General features: G+C 44.0%; 1 protein-coding gene across 3 annotated transcripts in view; it reads right to left on the reverse strand.

The window, feature by feature from the left end:
* CARD14 (caspase recruitment domain family member 14) overlaps positions 1 to 20,492 on the reverse strand; it is a 32,000-nt gene extending 11,508 nt beyond the window's left edge. The window contains exons 1-12 of one of the 3 annotated variants that reach the window (XM_061615796.1): positions 18,630 to 20,492; positions 14,471 to 14,705; positions 12,705 to 12,842; positions 12,109 to 12,434; positions 10,436 to 10,606; positions 9,781 to 9,900; positions 9,150 to 9,275; positions 8,276 to 8,419; positions 4,077 to 4,205; positions 3,667 to 3,794; positions 2,980 to 3,074; positions 1,387 to 1,432 (exon numbers count right to left, since the gene is read on the reverse strand). In XM_061615796.1, coding sequence (XP_061471780.1) covers positions 1,387 to 1,432; positions 2,980 to 3,074; positions 3,667 to 3,794; positions 4,077 to 4,205; positions 8,276 to 8,419; positions 9,150 to 9,275; positions 9,781 to 9,900; positions 10,436 to 10,606; positions 12,109 to 12,434; positions 12,705 to 12,842; positions 14,471 to 14,705; positions 18,630 to 18,668 — 1,697 coding nt within the window. In that variant the 5' untranslated portion in view covers positions 18,669 to 20,492. Of the gene's footprint in view, positions 1 to 1,386; positions 1,433 to 2,979; positions 3,075 to 3,666; positions 3,795 to 4,076; positions 4,206 to 8,275; positions 8,420 to 9,149; positions 9,276 to 9,780; positions 9,901 to 10,435; positions 10,607 to 12,108; positions 12,435 to 12,704; positions 12,843 to 14,470; positions 14,726 to 18,629 lie in introns of all 3 variants that reach the window. The other 2 variants (XM_061615794.1, XM_061615797.1) reach the window with 2 other exon arrangements.
* Between the last annotated feature and the right edge of the window lie 496 nt (positions 20,493 to 20,988).

Genomic DNA, 20,988 nt, shown 5'->3' on the forward strand with positions numbered 1-20,988 from the left:
CAGGCAAAAGGCAAAGGACCAGTGGCAAAGGCTGCAGTCATCCTGTGCCTTAAACCATGCCTCCATCTGGAGAAAGCAGCAGCAATGGAAGGATAATCCATTTAGGAGTATGGAAGACCAGTGACAAATTTCCATCTAAGCCAGAAAATGCATATGAAATCTTAGTCAAGTGCTCCATTTATTCAGTGATGAGGCAGACAGACATACTCATTAAAGAGCACACACAGCACATTATGGTGATGGAGTCCTGGTGAAGTATCCTGGCAGATCAGCAGCTCTGCTGTCTCTCAAAATATCAAAACCAAAAATGACACAGGAGAATTGCCTAAGGAGGAATATTAAAAGGGATGCCAGAATACAACATACTGATCCAGTTCGGATATAATGGTAAGCCAGACCATGGCTTAGCAAGAACAAGCAAATGTCTTCCTCCCCCAGTCCTGAGCTATGGTTTTGCTTAGTGTTGCATCTGAGCCCAAGCTCACAGTTTGTCTCACTCCAGAAAAACCATGAGCTGTAGTCAAGATGTAACCTAAGACAAACCATGGCTTAGCTCACAGCAGTGCAGCAGCAGCAGGACCAAAGGAGAAGCAAAGGGCTCACAGCCATCTTTCTGGAATCCACACATTTGCCACAGTTTAGCATAGCCATAGTTTTAACTTAGCATTGTGTGCAAATTGGTCGACTGCAGGAACACTAGGTCTTAACCCTTACATCAGATAAACTCCTGTACTCATGCACTTGCAGGCTAGGGTTGCAAGGTTCAGGACCTGAGACTGATCCTGTATCTTTAGGAGAAGAGAAAGTCAGCCAAGTGCAGGTGTTCTTGCAACCCTGTAATGGGAAAAACCACAAGGTAGAATTCTCCCTTCCCCCTGCACAACTTTTAAAGATACAGAAGACCTCTTGGTTGCCCTCCAGGCTCACCCCAATACACACATACATCATGGCAGGCAGTTAGTCCTTCAAGACCTCTGCTTGGAACAATTACTTCCTACAGTAATTTGCTTATACAAAAGACAATCTTGCTTACTGCTTGCTACTCAAGTATTCCATTTTTGCTTAAACTCTACACCCGTTTCACATTTCTGCTGCTCCTTCTTGGAACCACCTTGCTTTTTGGCCTGCTTCCTACTCTTTACTCATCCCTGCAATTTGCCTTCAGATAGATTCCTTGGATATCAATCTCAGTTTTCTCTTGATGTCAGTAGAGCCTTTTGTGTCAGTTAGATCCCAGTTCATGACTTTGGTTCACCCAGTTTTTTGCTTTGTGTTTTGCTCCTAATGTGGATGCCCCAACTGTTGAGACAATCCTCATTGACTTGGGCCTTGAGCCTATGAATACTTATGACCAAAACTGTCTGCAGTTGGGCACTTGGCATTTACCTCTCTGAAATGCAGGGATCTATGTGGAGCCACAGGGAGGTGCCATCTGGAATGAAGAAAAGTTGACAGCAAATTGATCTCTTGTTTGTTTCTAACCCAGACATCCATATAAGTTGGCAAAACTACACACCCACCAATAAAAAAGGGGCAATAATTTTTGCAATAAAGGACAGGATTATGTTTTTGCTACACAAATGCTTGGTTGGTAACCCACAGAGTTTACTCATTGTAGCTCTCTTCTTTCCCTTGCTAGATATAGGTCCCCATATCTTTTCTCCCTATGGGAAAAAGCATATGGGAAGGAGGGCATAGCTTTCAGTAGCAAAACTGCATGAGTGGAAAGAGGTGTTCCACTGGTTCAGACTATAGTGGAAGAAAATGAACAAGACTCCCAGCAGCTTTATTTGCTCTCTAACTATTATATGTTTACTGTTTGTTACCGTTATTGGCAGTGATGCAACAAAAAGTTCATTTGAAATACATGCTCAGTGCTCTTCCACTAATATCAATGGGACTAAACAATGCTCATCTGCAATTGGCTCATGCTCAATTTTTCCCAGTGCAGCACTATAGTCCTTTGGATATGGACAGAAAGATAAAGAGGAATATTTGTTTCTCTTAAGATAAAAGCTTTTACTATTGTTCCAGAATAAGACTGAAAAACAGGAACTATTTTTATTGTGGTATGTTTCCATGTTAATTTTATTTATTTCTTGAAGTATAAATACAGTATTAAAATCTGAAGAGGGGAAGGTCAGCAGTTTCATGCCTTGTTTGTGACCATCCAGGTCTGTTATTGGCTGTCCACAACTAAAAGCCAGGGGTGGAATTCTAACTCAAGAAGAAAGCAGGCCCACACAGATAATGTGAGACACCCAACAAACATAGCGAACTGCGGCTCCTCACAGATCATCAATACGTTCCCAGGCCAAGAGGAGAGTCAAAAGAATTGAGGTGTTTTGGAGCCTGGTATAGTGTGTATGTATGATATGATATATGATAGTTAGCAAGTGAGAGGCCTTTTCAGTGGGTGCCGCCCACCAGTTATTGAATTCAGTTCCAAGTGGGGTCAGGCTAGCCCATTCCTTGCTAACTTTAGAATACAGAATGGGATCAACAGCAAGCAGTGCATATTTCACTTTTAGCTGCTTCTACTAATCCATGGTTATAGCTTAATACAGGGGTGGAGAAGCTTTTTCGCAGGAGGGCCACACTCTCTCATGGGCAACCTTCCAAGGGTAGGTGGGATGAGAGACAAATGTAAGCAGAGCCAGTGGCAAAAGTGGGCAAGGCAATGGATGTGACTCTTATATTTGTACAGTAGGCTACATTCCAGCCATGCAAAAGGCAGAGATGTATGCCCACAGGCACAAAAATATCTCCATTCTTCATCCATGTTTTGCCCTAACCCAAGTGAATGGCCTACTTAGATTTTGGGCCCTTTGGAGGCAGACTGGCTATTTTAAGTGAAACTGATATAATTTGCCCTGAGCTAATGAGGTAATGATAATAGTGACATCCTAAAGGGAAGAGATATCCCCTTCCCTTGATCGAGGACACCAACCTAGATTTGATCCCATACACAAATCTTACCAACTTTCCCCTCCATCTCATACTCAAAAGGGGGGTCTTCTGCTTTCTCCTCAGAAGCAAAAGCAAAATCCTCCTCCAGAAACTCCAGGGAACTGCTGCAAGAGGAGACATGAATGAGGGGGAAATAATAGCGTGTGAAGTTAGAGCACCAAGCCAAGGTGTCTGGGTGATGGCATGGATAAATTCAAGCTGTTTTGCCCAGTTAAAAATACTGTATGAATGCATGAACAATTCTAAAATATTTCCTCCTCATACGTGCTTTATCTGAGCCTAGAACAGATTCACATATGACAAATGGAGCTAAACAGTTGCATGGTGGGAGATTGTGCTGTGCTATGCAGAATCTGGTGGTATATGGAAAGATTACGGAGCAAGTTTCTAGCCCTCATGGCTTTGAAAAAAATATGGAAAAAATATAAGATCAAGGCTTATAAAGTTTTCCAGCGGTGGTGGGAGATATCTGCATATCTACCCTAGTTGTTCCTAACTTCTTTTCCAAATTCTACAAAAACCTGGATTATTACATTAGCACAACAAAATCTGTCTATTTTATCTGCCTGCCTGCTCTGCAAAATTTATTTGTGTAGTAAAATTGTGATTTATTTATTCTTTAAAAAAGAAATACACATGCCACATAGGCCAGCAGTATACAGCTGAGCATGGCATGGGAAGTCCTGACATATTTACCTCCTGGAAAAAGAAGCATCTTGCATGGCTCTCCTCTGCAGGGAGTGCCTACATGGTGGGACGGGGCTGCAGGACCGGAAGCTCTCAGTTAGGTCTTGACTTGACCTGTTGCTTAACTCTGACCAAGACTGCAAAACAGAAGAAGTGGGTCAGTCCACTAATACATGGGTGAATCAAAATTTCTCCATTCAGGGCTTGCTCCCAAGTTTTTCCATGCCATAAAGAGTGGGGCCTTGCATGCCAGGCCACTGGGATTGTACTGGAACCCAAAAGAACAAGTGAGACACACACACAATGCGGATAATATACTGCAGTGTCTCCCCCCCAACCCCCCACTGCCTTGCAGTTGGAGGAAAAAGAATGGGTTTGGGGAGGGGTTTGGGGAAGGGTGGGGTGGGGGAGCTACACACCTCAGACATGCTCAAGAAGCTGTCCTGGCTGTCATCCCGGGGACAGACTGCATTCATGCGGATCAGACGCTGCTTCCTCTTTGGATAATATTCCTTGGGCTCACAGCTGGTTGGTCCATTCCTCTGTACCTGTTAAGAGGAGACAGAGAGAGAAGAGATACGAAATAGCATAGGCCTGCCTGCTTCAGAAAACAGGAAAGAGCAACGCTATAGATGTAGTAGGAAATAAATGGCACAATCTGTCTCCTACTCCCTCTAGTAGTCATTTGAAAACTGTGTGCTGGGAAACACCGGTATGTCACAAGTTAACTGCTAGTATGCCATAAGAACTAAAAACATTAAGTCATTACAGAAGGGATAGGGAACTTGTGGCCTCCTGGTGTTGTTGGACCACCACTCCCGTTATCCTTGGCCTTTGATTATGCTGGCTGGGGCTGATGGAAGTTGGAATCCACCAACATCTGGAGGGCCACATGTTTGCTTCTGGGAGTCAAAAGGACCTATCATAAGAGGAGGCTGCATCCTATATTGTTGCTTAAGGTAAAAAACATGATGTTGCCCACCACCACCCCATTTCTCATACAGAAGGTGACTAATTTGGTGGCTGAATCCTACTTCAGGACTTACGATGGGACAGCATCCTCCATTGCACTTGAAGGCAGCAGGCTAGCCTATGGAGTGCAGGTCAGGCCGTGTTGGACACAGTGTTCTGTGCTCCAAAGGAGGAGAATGGCTGGGGGAGCTCAGGAGGAATATCTGGGGAGGCTCCCTTTATTGCCCCCCTCACCCCAGCATCCACTGTCTAAGGTGGGTGCCTCACTCAGTAAAGCCAGGGCTGCCTCTTTATGCTTTAGTGTTCTGAGCTTGCCTCCTTCCAGTTAGCATTTGCTGAGTTAATGCTGCCTCTTCCATGCTGCATCAAGTGCCACACCATCCAATCACTCTCAATGCAAAGATGCAGCAGAATGGCCTATACTCCCAAGGAGGCTGCCTATTGCATCACAGCATGAGTCTCTGTACCATACTCATACTCATGACAGTCTTGTCATGTTTTATTGGATGAGTTTCAGTTGGTTCAGCTCGAGGACATGGACAAGGTGCTTGGACAGGTTCGTGCTACCACTTCGGTACTAGATCCTTGCCCCTCTTGGCTAATAAAAACTAGCAGGGATGGAACAGCTAGTTGGGCCAGGGAAGTGATAAATGCCTCGTTATGAAAGGGAGTGGTCCCTGGCCGTCTGAAAGAGGCGGCAGTGAGACTACTTCTGAAAAAACCTTCCTTGGACCCAGATAATTTCCACAGCTACAGACCAGTAGCGCATGTTCCATTCCTGGGCAAGATCTTGGAACGAGTGGTTGCTGGCCAGCTCCAGGCGCTGTTGGATGAAACCGATTATCTAGATCCATTTCAATCGGGTTTCAGGCCTGGTTTCGGCACCGAGACACCCTTGGTCGCCCTGTATGATGACCTATGTCGGGAGAGGGACAGAGGGAGTGTAACTCTGTTAATTCTCCTTGATCTCTCAGCGGCTTTTGATACCATCGACCATGGTATCCTTCTGGAGAGGCTTGCGGAGTTGGGAGTGGGTGGTACTGCTTGGCAGTGGTTCTGCTCCTACTTGGCAGGTCGTCTCCAGAAGGTAGTGCTTGGGGAACATTGCTCGACACCATGGGCTCTCCAATGTGGAGTCCCGCAGGGGTCAGTTCTGTCTCCCATGCTTTTTAACATCTACATGAAGCCGTTGGGTGCGGTCATCAGGAGTTTTGGAGTGCGTTGTCATCAGTATGCTGATGACACGCAACTCTACTTCTCCTTTTCATCTTCCTCAGGTGAGGCTGTCAATGTGCTGAACCGTTGCCTGGCCGCAATAATGGACTGGATGAGAGCTAACAAACTGAGGCTCAATCCAGACAAGACTGAGATGCTGTTGGTGCGGGGTTTCTCTGATCAGGTGGTGGATATATACCCTGTCCTGGACAGGGTTACACTCCCCCTAAAGGACCAGGTTCATAGTCTGGGAGTTCTTTTAGATCCTTCCCTGTCACTGGAGGCTCAAGTAGCCTCGGTGGCACGGAATGCATTCTACCATCTTTGGTTGGTAGCCCAGCTACGTCACTATCTGAGCAGGGAGGACCTCACATCAGTTGTACATGCTCTGGTAACCTCGCGATTGGATTACTGCAATGCGCTCTACGTAGGGTTGCCTCTGAAGACAGTTCGGAAGCTACAGCTCGTGCAAAACGCGGCGGCCAGATTGATAACGAGGACCAAACGGTCCGAACATATAAGCCCCGTTCTGGCTCGCCTGCACTGGCTTCCAATTTGCTTCCGGGCCAGATTCAAAGTGCTGGTTTTGACCTATAAAGCCTTATACAGAGTGGGACCACAATACCTATTGGAACGCCTCTCCCAATACGAACCAGCCCGGACACTGCGTTCTTCATCGAAGGCCCTCCTCCAAGCTCCGAGTCATAGAGAAGCTCGGAGGGTGGTAACAAGAACTAGGGCCTTCTCAGTGGTGGCCCCCGAATTGTGGAACAGTCTCCCCGATGAGGTGTGCTTGGCGCCGACATTGTTATCCTTTCGGCGCCAAGTTAAAACCTTCCTCTTTTCCAAGGCTTTTAATTTAATTTAATTCAGTTTTAAAATCTGCTGTAATTGTTTTTAGATTTTTCATCTTTTGTACTTTTCGTTGTATGTTATTGGATTTTATTGTATATATCTGTTTGCTTCTTGTTCACAGCCCAGAGAGCTATGCTAGTTGGGCGGTATAAAAATTTAATAAATAAAAATAAATAAATAAATACTACTCTCCTTTCAATCAAAGGGAATGCGCAGAACAATGACTCATATAGAAACGCAGAGGGTGGACTTCTCTGAATGTGTGTGTGTGGGGGTAATTTTTATTCTTGAAATGGAAATGGACTGCCTTCAAGTCTGACTTATGGGCAACCCTATGAATAAGGTTTTCATGGTAAGCAGTATTCAGAGGGCGTTTTCCATTACCTTCCTCTGAGGCTGAGAAGCAGTGACTGGCCCAAGGTCATCCAGTGAGCTTTGTGGCTGTGTGGGCATTCGAACCCTGGTCTCCCAGGTCATAGTCCAACACCTTAACCACTACACCATACACACTCTTAAAACAAACTTTTTCAGGTATAAGAGTGAAGTGTACCTCCCATATTAAACCAGAAGCAAAAGAGTGCCTGGACTATTAGAAAGCAGGAGAAACTACCCTATGGAGCGTAGCAGGGGAAAAATATTAAGAGCTATGGTGGTGCAGAAAGCAAATCATGGAGCCGTGACATATCAGAGGCCAAGAGGGAGTCCAGGGAAGGGTTGATGGGTGAAATGCCCTCGAATTAATCAGAGGAGTGGGGCTTGATAGCAGGGGATCGGAACTTTGGTTTAAGAAGGACCGAAGGGACAGAAATATTTAATTTTGATTAATCAAGAGGCTGTAAAAGCCTGTCGTTAAAAGCCACAGGTGGGCTAGGAAAAAAAAAGAGAGTGAGCGAGAGAAGTTGGCAACCTAAAACAAGCTCTTCCTTTTAAATCTCTTTCTTCTGGATTGCTGGATCTTGCAAGGCAGCCTTGTAAGACAGACTAGCGCGAAAAGCACTCTCTTGCTTCCTAGCAGCAGGCGCCTTCTGTTCTAACTTTTAAACACCTGCTGAAAACCTTTCTGTTCTGCCAGGCTTATGCAGGCAATTAAGAAGATGTCTTTTTGTAATAGTTGACCTTTGTTTTTACTGTATTTTTAATTGTTTTACTGTTGTTGTTTTTAAAAAAACTTGTAAACCACTTTGATGTTTTTAAATGAAATACTGGTATACAATTATATTTATAAATAAATAATAAATATCACTTCACAAGGGAATATCCCAGTTGTGGAATGCCCTCCCCCGCTTGGGAGATTAAGAATTTTCTCCCAGGTCTTGTGATTTTAAACCTCCAGTGATATGGCTGGTGATTTTAGTGTATGCATCGAACAGCTGCTTTGGTTCTGTAGTGTATATGCTAGTTTATTGTGCTGGTTTTGTATTTGGGTTTTTGATGTTGATTGTCTCTTGAGCTTATTGTGGTAGTATGGTTTTATTGCTACATTTCATTCTTTTTATCTTGTATGATGTCAAGAGGATTTATCAGATGTCTCAAAAACAGCCATGCATACGACACCCATCCTCATCCCCAAACTCACTGTGATTGTTGAGACTCTCAGGTTTGTGTGCTTCCTGAGTTCACAGATCTCATCCGTGAGCTCAAAGACTTTGCGACGGAGTGAATCTTTCTCCAGGAGGCTCTGAGAAATTTCCAGCTGAGCAGCATCTCTTGCACTGTAGGCCTAGGCAGAAGAGTACAGAAACACAGCATCAGCAAGGCCTTTGGGAGACAGACAGAAAGAAGCTATCAACAGCAGAGAGAGAGACCAGCAAGGGACTGGAGAGACCAGTACACAAATATCCAGAGCGATCAAAACTATTCCCACAGAAGTTAAAAAGGTATCAGCTAGTAATTCACTCTGGGACCCTGAGAAAGTCAGGGCATGTCCAGCAGAACATACCAGAGTAAACATAAAAATATTTCCCTGTACAAGCATAGCTATCATGTGGAAAAGCCAAGAGGCTGCCTTAGTTGTCCTGGACTGCAGAATATAAAACTAAGGCGGAATCTGCTTATCTGCCCAGTTTCTGCTAACATAAGTATAACCTCTGCCCAGTTGAGAAACACATCTATGTTGGCAGTAGCCGGGGAGGGATCAGCAAACAGAATAAATAAGGTACCTAATTATCTATTTAGACAACAAGCCTTGTTATAGCTACCGTAACCTTTCAGCCACTGGATTGGATCCTAGCTGCCCATTATAAACTCACAGTTAGCAAACAGTGTGGAGCTCTACTGTTTCGCATTATGTGACTACAGGTATCTGATGAACATTCCCATAACAGTTACAACATTCTAAAATTTTAAGAATCCCTTCTAATTGGGCAAGCCTCCTCCTCCCTTACCTTGGCAACCTCCCTGTCACCTGCACAAAAAATTCCCCTTTCCTTGCTGGTCAGACCTCCAGGTACCTGATCTCTCTCTTTCTGCAGATCAGCCACTTGTGCCTGGAGGGCACTAATTTTCTCCTTGTATATCTCACAGTCCACCTTCATCCTCTGGCATTCAATCAGTGTATGCTCTTTTTCTTTCCAGCACTGCATGGGGACAAAAAGATAGCAGGATCATAGCACCTAGTAGATATATGACCTTACCCACTGCCCCCACTTTGTTCACAAACCTCCTCGCAATACTTTATGCTGGTAATGTAACCCACCTTGGCTATGTTCTGGTGGAATGTTAAAACATATTTATTTGTCCAGATATTAGGAGCATAGTTTAGTGTGAGACTCCATCCTGAAGGTATTGACTACTGTAATTTTAATTAAATATTGATTAAAGCTTCAAATGTATGGTTATTGTTATTATTATACATCGTTAGCTGCCCTGAGCTCCTATTTCAGAGGAAGTATGGGATGCAAATATAAACAATCAATACAATCTGTATTTTTTAACCTCATGTTACAGATTGAGGCATGGGCATGAAGCTGAGTGCATTAGCTAAACTCTCCTGAGCTCACCTATGGGTTGGAAAGAGACTTCACCCCTCCCACTTCCCATCTTGCCTAAGAACAAGCAAAGGAAGCTCCCAGCATGTCTCACCTGCTTGCGCTGATTCTCGGCAAATGCCGCCTGCTCCCTCAGCGAGTGGATACGATTCAACAGCTCCTGTTTGCCCTCCAGAGCATCATCAAGGTTCTGTTCCAGAATATCCTTCTGTACCTGGACAAATGCAACAGGCTCGTTAGAGACGCATTCCTACTTCCTGTCCCCTACCACACCCTTGCCCAGATTTGGGTGGATGGAAGTGGAAACACACAGAGGTTAGATTTATGAAGATCTGCCTCAGGCTAAGGCTCCTACAGCCAAACGGCAAACAAAAAAGGAACCTTACGCAGCTGAAAGAGATTTGTGCAACAGAAACATTTTGCTGAAATGTGTGCAAACAACTTCCCAGGCCCCAAATTGTGCAAAGGTCTATGGTTTAAGTTTGTGAGAAGATGCCCATGGGCAAATATACTTAGAGCATATCTGCGTTGCAAACTTATGTTGGTTCTTACACCAGCTGACCAATCTTGGCTTCTCCCAAAGAATAATAGAAATTGTAGTTTGGTGAGATGGCTAAGATTTCCATTAAGAGATCCCTGGCCCTCCCCACAGAACTACAGTTCCCATGGGAAAGGAAAGGACTGGGCCCACAGTATAGGTAAAACTTATATGACAGTATTCCTGGGCATAGTTTGTAGATATCTTTTACCACACTGAAAGTCTCCAGTTCCACCATTGACTTGAGATGCTCATTCTCCTCTCTCAACATCAGAAGCTCATCTGCCTGTGGCTGTATGTCCTCAGTTGTCCTCTGGGATCTTTCCCTTTCACAGTATGATGATACCTGGGCTCGCTGCAATTCCTGCTTCATCAGGTAGAGCTACCATTAAACACAAGAAGATGCAGCAGTGAGCAAGACAAAAGTGACAGCATGAAACATCTGGCCAGATTTGACACTCACTCAAACACAGGACCTGAGGTCCTTGTTTTAAGAATTCAGCTAGACTGTTAATCCCTCTAATAGTGAACTTAGCTGATGAGCGCCAACAGAACTGGAGGCAAAACAGGCCAACTGAGAAACAAGAGGCAAGTATCAGTATATTAAAGGAAACTCCAAGATTTCCAGAAGAACAAATTAAAAAACAACAACAGGGCACCACCACCCTATCCCCAACAGCCCAGTGAGGATTGAGCATGCTTTGTAGCCATGGAATGTTGAGAGACAGCTGGGAAAGAAAGATGGAAAACTGGGAGTGAGGAATGCCTTGCCTGAGGTCCTTACAACTTATGGTGTCCTAGAGGAGGTCGTGGTCATCTGGCTGGCTGGCTGGCAGGCAGGAACCCTAAACAGGACCATTCCTACTAGGGCAGGTGTGGGGAATCTTTAGCCCTCCAGATGTTGCTGAATTACATAATCCTTTATCCCAGACCATTGGCCACGCTTGCTGGGGCTGATGGGAGTTGTAGTTCAGCAATATCTGGAGGGCCAAAGGTTTCTCACCCCTGTAGTAGGGGATGAAGTTATGCTTTCATATTTAGTTACAGGTCCCACTTGTAAGTACTGAGAGATGTCTTTTTCTGAACTCAAAACCTACAGATGTTCTGCAAGAGCCCCAGTTAAATACATATTTAGGTCAGTCATAGCACAGGAGGAAAGAGAAAAAGCTGGACAATCTGAAAGAAATCAGCTGAAGGTTCTTCTAGCACGCTATCCAGTCTGTAATACCCAACAGGACCAAACACTTCAGCTGACATGTCAAGAAACCAGGCATTTCAGGAGTAATCTCATAAGAAACGTAATCATAAGTCATAATCTTAGGAAATCATAAGTCGTAATCGACTTGAAGGCACATAACAACAACAACAACTCATAAGAAACCCTTACTATCTTCCAGCAGGTAAATATTGAACAACTTCTGTCCTAAATTAGATTGCACAATCTGATAATCTGCATAATTTCCATGGAATTTTATGCTACGTCACTTCCAGGCAATCAAACAGGTTGGTATCTACTAGCAGTTACACCAGGGGCAACGCCAAGTTTTCCACTGGATGGATGGACTACATCTTTCCTCTGAACCTACAGCATAAATTACAGTTTCCATTGAAGACAAGGTAGTAAACTAGATAGTCCTCCATGCGAGCCAACAATTCTTGCATTCTAAAGCAGCCAGTAGTAAAAGTGGACACACGCAGATAGCTACAGATTGCTGACAGAAAGAAATCTAGAGTTCTGGAAAAGCATTAATTAAAACACTGAGTTTAGAATGCTAATAAAAGCCTGGGAATTTCAGCAAAACACATAATCCACACATTCATCATCACTGAGGGCAGCCAGTCACTGCTAACATGTCACAACGAGGTCCACACACCATACCACACCTCTTCCTGCAGGCTTTGGCAGCGGGTGATAGCCAGGTCCTTCTCCTGCAGGGCACTGCTGTAGCGTAAAGACAGGCCGTAAAGTTCATCTTTAAGCTTGAGTGCCTCATGGAAGTGGGCACTGAGCTCCCTCTTCATGCGGTTACACTCAGCATCAATGCCCCGCAGGCTTTCAGCTTGTGCTTCCAGTCGGGCAGTGTTCTCCTTCAGCTTGCGGCAGTGATGGAGCAAAGACACCTTCTGTCGCTTCTCCTGGCTCAACTCTTCCTGCAGGCTGCTCACTGCCTTGGCCAAGCATTCTGTCAGCTGGGAGCTCTCAATCAGGTCTGCAGTAAGGGAAAAAACAGTTAGGCCTTTAGCCAATCCAGACCTACTATCATTAGGCAGAGTAATATCAGAATTTGGGCAACAAACAGTCAGGTGTTTATTATATTATTACTACCAGGAGCTTATGTGGGGAAGCTGGTTATGTTTGCGGAAGTGACACCATTTTGTCTACCTGCCTCAGGGGTCAAAATATCCTCAACACAACCAGATTCTCCCAAGAAAATGAACCATGTAGAAATAGGTGGGGTGCAGGGAATGAGAAAGCTCACCACTGAAATGATTGTGGTCTATGGAGGGCTCCAAACCAGTGATGAGCACATAAATATCAGGATTATGGAGTTTCAGGCTTTCCAGAAAAGCGAGGGCTCCATTTTTCCCACGGGACTTCAAGAGATCCAGCATGTGACCTGCAAGGGAATTAGAAAGAGCAACAGGATAAAGCAACTGGACTCCCCTTCTATGCAGTTCCCTGAGACCCGCCCAGCCTACCCAGACAGAAGAGGTGATATGATGTGTTGTGTTTCTCTGCAATTAACTTTGTTAGCCCGCTAGATGACCTTCTATAGCAGGTATGGGGAACCTTTGGCCCTCCAGATCTGCTGAACTATGACTCCCATCATCCCTGACCATTGGCCATGCTTGCTAGTGCTGATGGGAGTTGTCAATCAATCACTTTACTGAGCAGGCCATACGCATACACACATAATAAAAAGAGTAAAACAACAGCATAATAATAACAGTAAAACAACAGCAAAACAGGTACATATGGAATATACCATAATAAAATCTGATTATAAAATATTCCATTGCAAAATTTCAATGTACGTTAACATATATTGTCATCTAAACAATAAGTGACCTCTACTTCCCCAGAACTAATTTGACAAATTTGGCTGTCCTTTATGATGTGTAGTAATCTATACCAGCCAAGAGGAATAGAATTGTACTTAGCAGGGAACTGCTACTGATCCCTACAATTAAGGGTTCAAGGTACTGAGTCCTCAGATCTAGAAATAAAGGGCATTCCATTAAGAAATGTACCAGATCCTCTACATTCAGGCATCTAGCTGGGCGGCATCTAGCTGGGCAACATCTAGGTTGATGGGATATAGTTCAGCAACATCTGGAGGGCCAAAGTTTCCCCACTCCTGTTCTATAGCACTGTGTTGAGCAAAAGCAACAACACCCAATCTGCAGTACAGAGAAGCCATTAGAGCAGGCTGTAAGACCATCATTTGTAATATGGGCTGCAGAAGTCAGCCATGAGTTGCTTTGGTGGGCCCAGCTCCAGCCTCCTTCATTCAGCCCTGGTCGCTGCAGGAATAATTACCCTATCCAGTGCTTTTTTTGTGCCGGTACTTATATCTTGTTAAAAGTGCTGCACATGTCAGGACAAAATAGCTGCCATGGGCAGAAAAAAAAGAAAGAGGCAATGCTATTCTGCACCAGTGAGTACTATTCCCCCAAAAGCACTGACCCTAACTATATTTTGTCTTTGTGGAACAATTCGCCTGTCTGTCTATGGCAGCCTTCCCCAATTTGGTGCCCTGAACATGATTTGGATTACAACTGCCATCAATTCCAGACAGCTTGATCATCTTCCCATTTAGCATCTCACCTTTTCATGCAACCTCAAATGATATAACAGCCCTCCAAATGTCTGCATCAGTGGCTAACTTTCCCTCCCGCGGTAACACTACCAGGTTGCAGCTGTAACCCCAAGCCCCCCAGCCCAGGCAGAGGTTACTCCTCCTTCAAATTTAGTGGTGTCGAGATAATGTGCCATTCTGCACACAGAGACTACGTTTGCTCCTAAAGTCACTAGTCCTCCCTATCTGCCTGTGGGCGAGGATCACAATAAACTTGGTGATGTGGATAGGTTTACAGAACAGAGAAGGTTCTGCAGGCTGCACTACTTGCCCTTCCCTATTTTGGCCAGAGGTAGAGGAGCAATGAAGAAACATCACTCCTTCCCAGATATAGGTAGATGTGCCTTATTGTGACCCATCAACATGGCCACACTCAAGCTGCTTACCCACTCTCATGGCACTGTTTGTGAACTGGGGGCTGTGCAGCACCTCTTCCTCATCCAGTTGGCCCAGCACCTTGGCCTGACGTAAGTAGGGGGTAAGACGGCTTGGGCAGACACCACGAACAATTCTGTAGCGATGACCCTCCACCATCTCCCACAAACGGTCCTCATCCATGTCACGGAGCTCTTGTTCTACCAGGACGGGGTCATCTGCTCCTGCCTCCGCCATAATAGGTTCCTGGAAGAGAGGCTGGTAGTCTTTGAAGGTCACAAATCAAAGTGTATTGTTTTAAGCCCCAAAATACACTATAGATAGGAGTTCCATGAGGTACAGTTCTTGTTCCAGATTGACGCATGGCATGGCAGAGGCTAAATCCCAGACTAGAGGAGAATATTGCACAGTGTTGTAAAGCCAAAAGGATTCTTGGAGATAATCTACTCCAGGAGCCTCTGTGTTTTTATCCAAACTAAAACTGTACCTTAATCCCAGATGCTACCAAAAAATCCAGACTGTGGTCAAAGATGTGTCTGTTCTACTATTCTACCCAAGCACAGCATACATTTGGTACTGGGTGCAGAATTCAGCACACTGACAATACTTTTTCTTTCTGTAATATTTGTAGCCCTTGAGGATGAAGAAAAAAGACTGGAAATAGTGTGAGCAATGCCTACTGACATCTCAGGAGACCAAAAGGTAACAACTGGATTAAAATGTGTAATAGTAAGGGAGGAGTGCTTTAGCGTCATGCAGTGCCTTGTTCCTCCCCATGACTAGCACAAACACAATACATTAGGCAAATGTATATGTAATTTGTGTGATTTTACATCATTGGTAATGCAGTCGAAACTCTGCGCATGGCTGGAGTTCATTCCAATGGAAGGAGGAAGTCGAATCTCTGGTAAAAGGGGTCGAGGTCCACTCAGCCTTCCATCCATACGTGGTCGGTAAAATGAGTACCCGGCATATGCTGGGGGGTAAAGAAAGGCCAGGGATGGAACTGGCAATCCCACCCCATATATACAGCCTGCCTTGTAAACTTTGCAAGACGTCACCCTAAGAGTCAGAAACGACTCGCACTACAAGTGCAGGGACACCTTTACCTTTATACAGCTCAGAGAATCTGAGCTAATTTTTGTGCAGAATGCAGAGAGAGTCCTGATTACAAGTAAAGCATGAACAAACATGCCAGAGATGACTATGAGGCTCAAGGACTCATTTACTAAAACCAGTCACACTGGTTAATGAGGTAAATCTATTCACCGTGTAACCACTGCTGCCAGACTATTCCCGCTCCTCACACGCTAACAAAGGATTGCTGGTTATTAATTGAGAATAGGTGGTTGCTATTCCATAAATAGGAGCTAATGGTTAGGAGGTTGTTTCCTGGTAGGCTGAGAATCTCTCTATATGTTTTAATAAAATAACCATATGAGTTTGGAGAAGGTGACACTTCTCCAGCAGAGGGGGCAGAGAAATAACAGTTTTTAAAAAATTTTCAGAGAGAGAGAGAGAGAGATCAAACTGAGGGGTACAGTGTGAGGGACCTCACAAATTGCTATCTCAGGGATCTTCTGCCTTAAGGGAATGCCTGTTTTGCCTCCATTTATGCTCTATCGGCATATTTGTAAATAAAAATTACAAATACACGTTAAGTCCCCAGTGTTCCCTTATCTAAAGGAACCTAAAACTGGAAACCCTATACTCCTGCGATTTCTCCCCACTTGGATAAGTGGGGGAACACACATCATTAAACAATGTGTAACCTACACATTCATTTACATTTGCAATGTGACCATCTGACAAGTTCTGGAGTAAGGCCAGGCCCTAAGCAACTTATTTCTAGAGCTAGAATAGTTTCCATGTACACCTGCTCCATCAGTTCTGTGTTCTTTCAAGGACTCATGCTAATTAAACGCTAATCGACTCAACAATAATATGGCACTTTTATGGGCCATAATGAGATGTTAACACTACCACCCCATTTGAGTAGAGGTAGCAGAGATGAAACATGGCAATGCATTTCCAATAAGGAAGAAAGGGATGAGAATACTATCCTATTAATCAAACAGAAAGGCCTTTCTTTCTCCTTCTCCTCCTCCATATCTCAACCAATTAGATTTGGCTTCCTATCTGAAAGGAAGTAGCAGAGGGCAATATTATGGCTAGAGCAGTTCAAGAAGTTGATGGGCTGGCCAAATAAGGTGTTGTGTGCACCCAAATATCTGAGGAACAAGAGACTTCCAGGGATTCCTATGGTTACCCAGGATTTGTTTTCCTTGGAAAGAAGGTCAGCAGAGAGTGTGGTATATTTATGATATATGGTTTATTTACATATTAGGGTTGCCAGGTTCAGGGTCTGAGACTGAGACTGTATCTTTAGGAGAAGAGAAAGTCAGCCAAGTGCAGGTGTTCTTGCAACCCTGTAATGGGAAAAACCACAAGCTGGAATTCTCCCTTCCCCCTGCACAACTTTTAAAGGTACAGAAGACCTCTTGGAGGCTGCACTTGGTTGACTTTCTCTTCTCCTAAATACAGGATCAGTCTCAGGCCCTGAACCTGGCAACCCTATTACATATATATACAACCTGAGTGTACGATGGAGGGGTTCTCAGTGTTAACAGTCCAACAGACCTTGCCTCTCCATCAGAATTCCAGGGAGGCACCCCAAAGCCATGGCTTGGGATTCTGCACACACAACAAGCATATCTGTGTGTCTTTTCAGCTTCCCCTAGACGCACACTAATAAAGACTACTTCTTAGTTCTAGGTCAGATGAGGGGGGCTCCAGCCAAGGGAGGGGGGCCTCTATCCTGAAAGAGTTCCTATGGCACACACTGTTCTACAGGCCAAATCCTTACACATGTTAATGGGGCCACTTGACAAATTTGGTTAAACCCATTAGCCTACAAAAGAAACTAGTTTGACTAGTGGGGCAGGTTTCTTTGCTACAACTCTGCCTGTATAGATTTCAAATCAGAGGCTGGAAAGGGTCTTAGACACCATCCATCTCAACTCCCAAATCCGTTAACGAAGGAAAGTACAACTGGGTGAGGATGACGAATCATCTCAGTAGCCATTTCCCATTTATGTGCAGAAATGTTTAGCCAGTTGGGGAAAACCATAATATTGGACAAGAAGAAGAATGTGAGGTGCTTGATAGGAGATAGTCTATCCAGATCTGCACAGAAATTTTATTTTGCTTTCCTTCCCTAACTCAAATTAAATAATAAAACAACAACAAACCCCAACATTCAGGGCTGGCCCTACCATTAGGTAGAGTGATGAAGCCATCTCAGGTGGCAGATGCTGGGCAGCAGGGAACAGCAGCAAGGTGCTAGAGAACAGAGCTGCTTGTGTCATGCAGCCTCACCTGCATTCCCTCTTTCTGGATGATCTGGAGGATGCTCTCCCATCAGCAGTGTTAAATAAGATTCAATTGCCAGTCCAATTGGCATCTGTATGTGGAATGGGGAGCACCAAGAAAATTACTTGGGCATCCCCCCACAAAAGCTCAAGCTTAATATGTTGTTTGGTCCATAGTTACATATGTTTTTTAGATCACAGCTGTTGGGAATGCAGACTGGATTGTGGAAGAAGACAGTCTTTTTTTCTTTTTTTTTAAGCCAGGAAGTAGTACCAGCAGGTTAGATGTGGAGAGAACTAGAAATGGGAACTAGAACCTTGGATTCTAACTCTTCATTAGTTAGAAGTGGGGGATCTAGAAGAGGAAACTGTGAACACTGCCCTAATCTTCTTGGAGGGAGGGCAGGATAAAAATGTAATAATTAAATAAACCTCTCCAATAAGAGGGGGGAAAGAAGAAGAAGAGGGGAATGTGTTGGGTTGGGTAAAAGCAGTCTAGGAGCCATGTCCTGTTCCCAAAATGTTTATTCTCTGGACTTCCCTATGGTTTTTTATACAGAGCAAAAAGCATTTGATCAGTGTCATAACCCCTAAAGGTCTGTATTCGGGATGCTGAAGTAAATGGAAGACGACATTCAAGTCCAGTTCTTCAATTCACTGAGAAATCTGCTTAACTCCTGAGGTCCTTTGCCCTAGGCATAATATCAAGTAATTGAGCCTAGAACCCGTCCCTCCTTTGGCCAATCCATCTCCTGGACAGAAACACTGAAAACAAAAGCAGAGACCCTGCTGGTCCTACCTGTTCCCGCTGATCAACAGTGGTGAATGTTGTCGGCATATTGGTGTTGCATGTTTTGGAGACAGATTGTGATTTATGAAGAAGAGGAAACAGGTTTTTCAGGCTTGCCAGAGAGATTTAATGTATTAAACAGTAGTTCTTCCTCCTGGGCAAAATGCCAGGCTAAGATACACATTAATCCACCAGAGGTGCATGGGCCCATTGCAGCATAACAAGGCATCATTAATTAGGTAGACTACTACTTCCAATTTTAGCTGCGGAGAGTTTGCAGGAGTTATGACATGGCTGAAGTTCAGGTATTAAATGCTAGGGTGCCCGAGATCAAATCCTTGAGTAGTTTCATTGGGGTGGCTTTGGACACTTACTGCCCTTCTCACCTTGGTTTCTCTTACCTGTGAATGGAACATTAAAGCACAAAAATATCTATCTGATAGAATGTTTTGAATATCAAGTATTATATACAATGATAAAACCCCTAAGCACAATGCTTCCTTAGAAATCAATTGTAATCAATGACACTCAGTTCCAAGTAAACACAACTATTATATTATATTTATAATCTGCTTTTAAGCCAATCTTGACTCTGAAAGTGGTTTACAACTAAAATCCACACAAAGGTACGCTAGCAGAGGGATATGTTGGTTGGTGTGGAGGCATCCTCTTCCAGTCCCTGGCAATTGGCAGAAAAGTTGCTAGGACTGAAGAATCAGGGTAAGTCCTTTTCCTGTAGGAAATAATAAATAGCAACTCTATTGAATAGAATGAATAATGATAATACCGAACGTATTTTAGAATAATAAAACAAAATGAATGGCAAAATGTTAGTGGATCAAGGGTACAGCTATCAAGTGAAAGAGAAATTTGTGTATTAGAAATAGTTTCAGTCCTGTTCCAAAACCTCAGAAATATGTTTCCTATTTTACTTGGCCTTTGGTTGGTTGAAAATAAATCTCCCATTTACACACCAGATTTTCCAGGTAGGCTTAAGCAAAACAGTTTTTTAGCAGGTGCCAAAAACAACATAGTGAAAGCACCTGTCTATTATCAAGCAAATGGAACTTCCATGTTCGCTGACACAAGAAGTTGTAGCCAAAGAAGTTGACCCGTTAGCGCAAGGACTTCCACCCGTGCAAAGAGGCTGCCTCTTCCTCTCCTTTCCTCAGGCAACCCCTGCGCCCACCCCAAATTTGTTCTGTGGGGTTCCCCCATCCCTTCCGCTAACAGGACAACTTAATTGGATACAACCCTATACATCAGAAAACCAGGTGCTAGAGATAAACAGCAGGATTCATCTATCACCTTCATGCCCTGCTTATAAGCTCCCCAGGGGGTTCTTGATGGCTGTCATTGGAAACAGAAAAGAAACAAAAATAAACTTTAAACTAGTGACTGGGTGGCAAGTTTATTATTATAAGTGCCTAAGGCATTTTGTCAAAAAAATTTTTTTCTAAAAAGGCAACAGTTCTAAACCCTCCTGTTTCAAAATAGTGCTTCCTCTGAATTTTAATTGCTAGAGAATGAGAAAAGAGAACAATAGATTAGGTGGCCCTTTGCACTAAATCTGAAGGCAGTGATGCTCTTATGGATTGTAGATAATCTTCCTGGGAAGTACAAAGAAATGGACATCCAGGGCCTGCAGGAGAAAAGATATGCTTTCATCTGCAAAGCACATCCATTTGACACGTGTGTCAGCCACAAGCTTCAGGGGAACAGTGCTGATCCTCACTCACATAGTGAATGACAAAGTGATGGGTTAGCAGGGTCAGCAGCAAGGGCAGTTCAGCACCAAGTTCCAACAAGCTATTACTTGGGATTCGTTGTGCAATATCGCCTCCCTACCCCACCCCTTTTTTCTTTCTTTCCCCTCTCCCCAGGACTGTTGCCTGCAACATCACATAACCAGCAGCATAGGAAATGGCTGCCTGCTCATAGCCTTTACCATCCACTTGGCCTTCATAGCTCCACAGCTGAGTATGAGAACCACATTTGCCATGTGCTTTGGGCTGGCACTTAATATTTGGACATTAACAAAGGTAAGAAAGAAGAGGCCTCTGCAGTCAGAACAGGAGGGAGAAAAACCAAATGAAGGAGATGTTAGAGGGGAGTGTCAGTTTTAAGACTTCTTATTTTTATTATATGACATCATCCTTTTGTATAGGACTCTTAAATGTAAATCAATAATATAAGAAAATAAAGAAGACATAGGTTGTCCTAAAGCATTTACAGTCTAGATTTTGACAGGGAGGAAGATGCCAAAGGCAGAGAAGAAAATGAAGACACAAGATGATGTTGAGCCTTAGGGGCCAGGTTCAGCCCCCACTTAAAAGACCTCAGAAAGGTTGGGAGAAGGAAAACATCA

Source organism: Rhineura floridana, chromosome 3 (genome assembly GCF_030035675.1).
Source record: "Rhineura floridana isolate rRhiFlo1 chromosome 3, rRhiFlo1.hap2, whole genome shotgun sequence".
Taxonomy (NCBI): domain Eukaryota; kingdom Metazoa; phylum Chordata; class Lepidosauria; order Squamata; family Rhineuridae; genus Rhineura; species Rhineura floridana.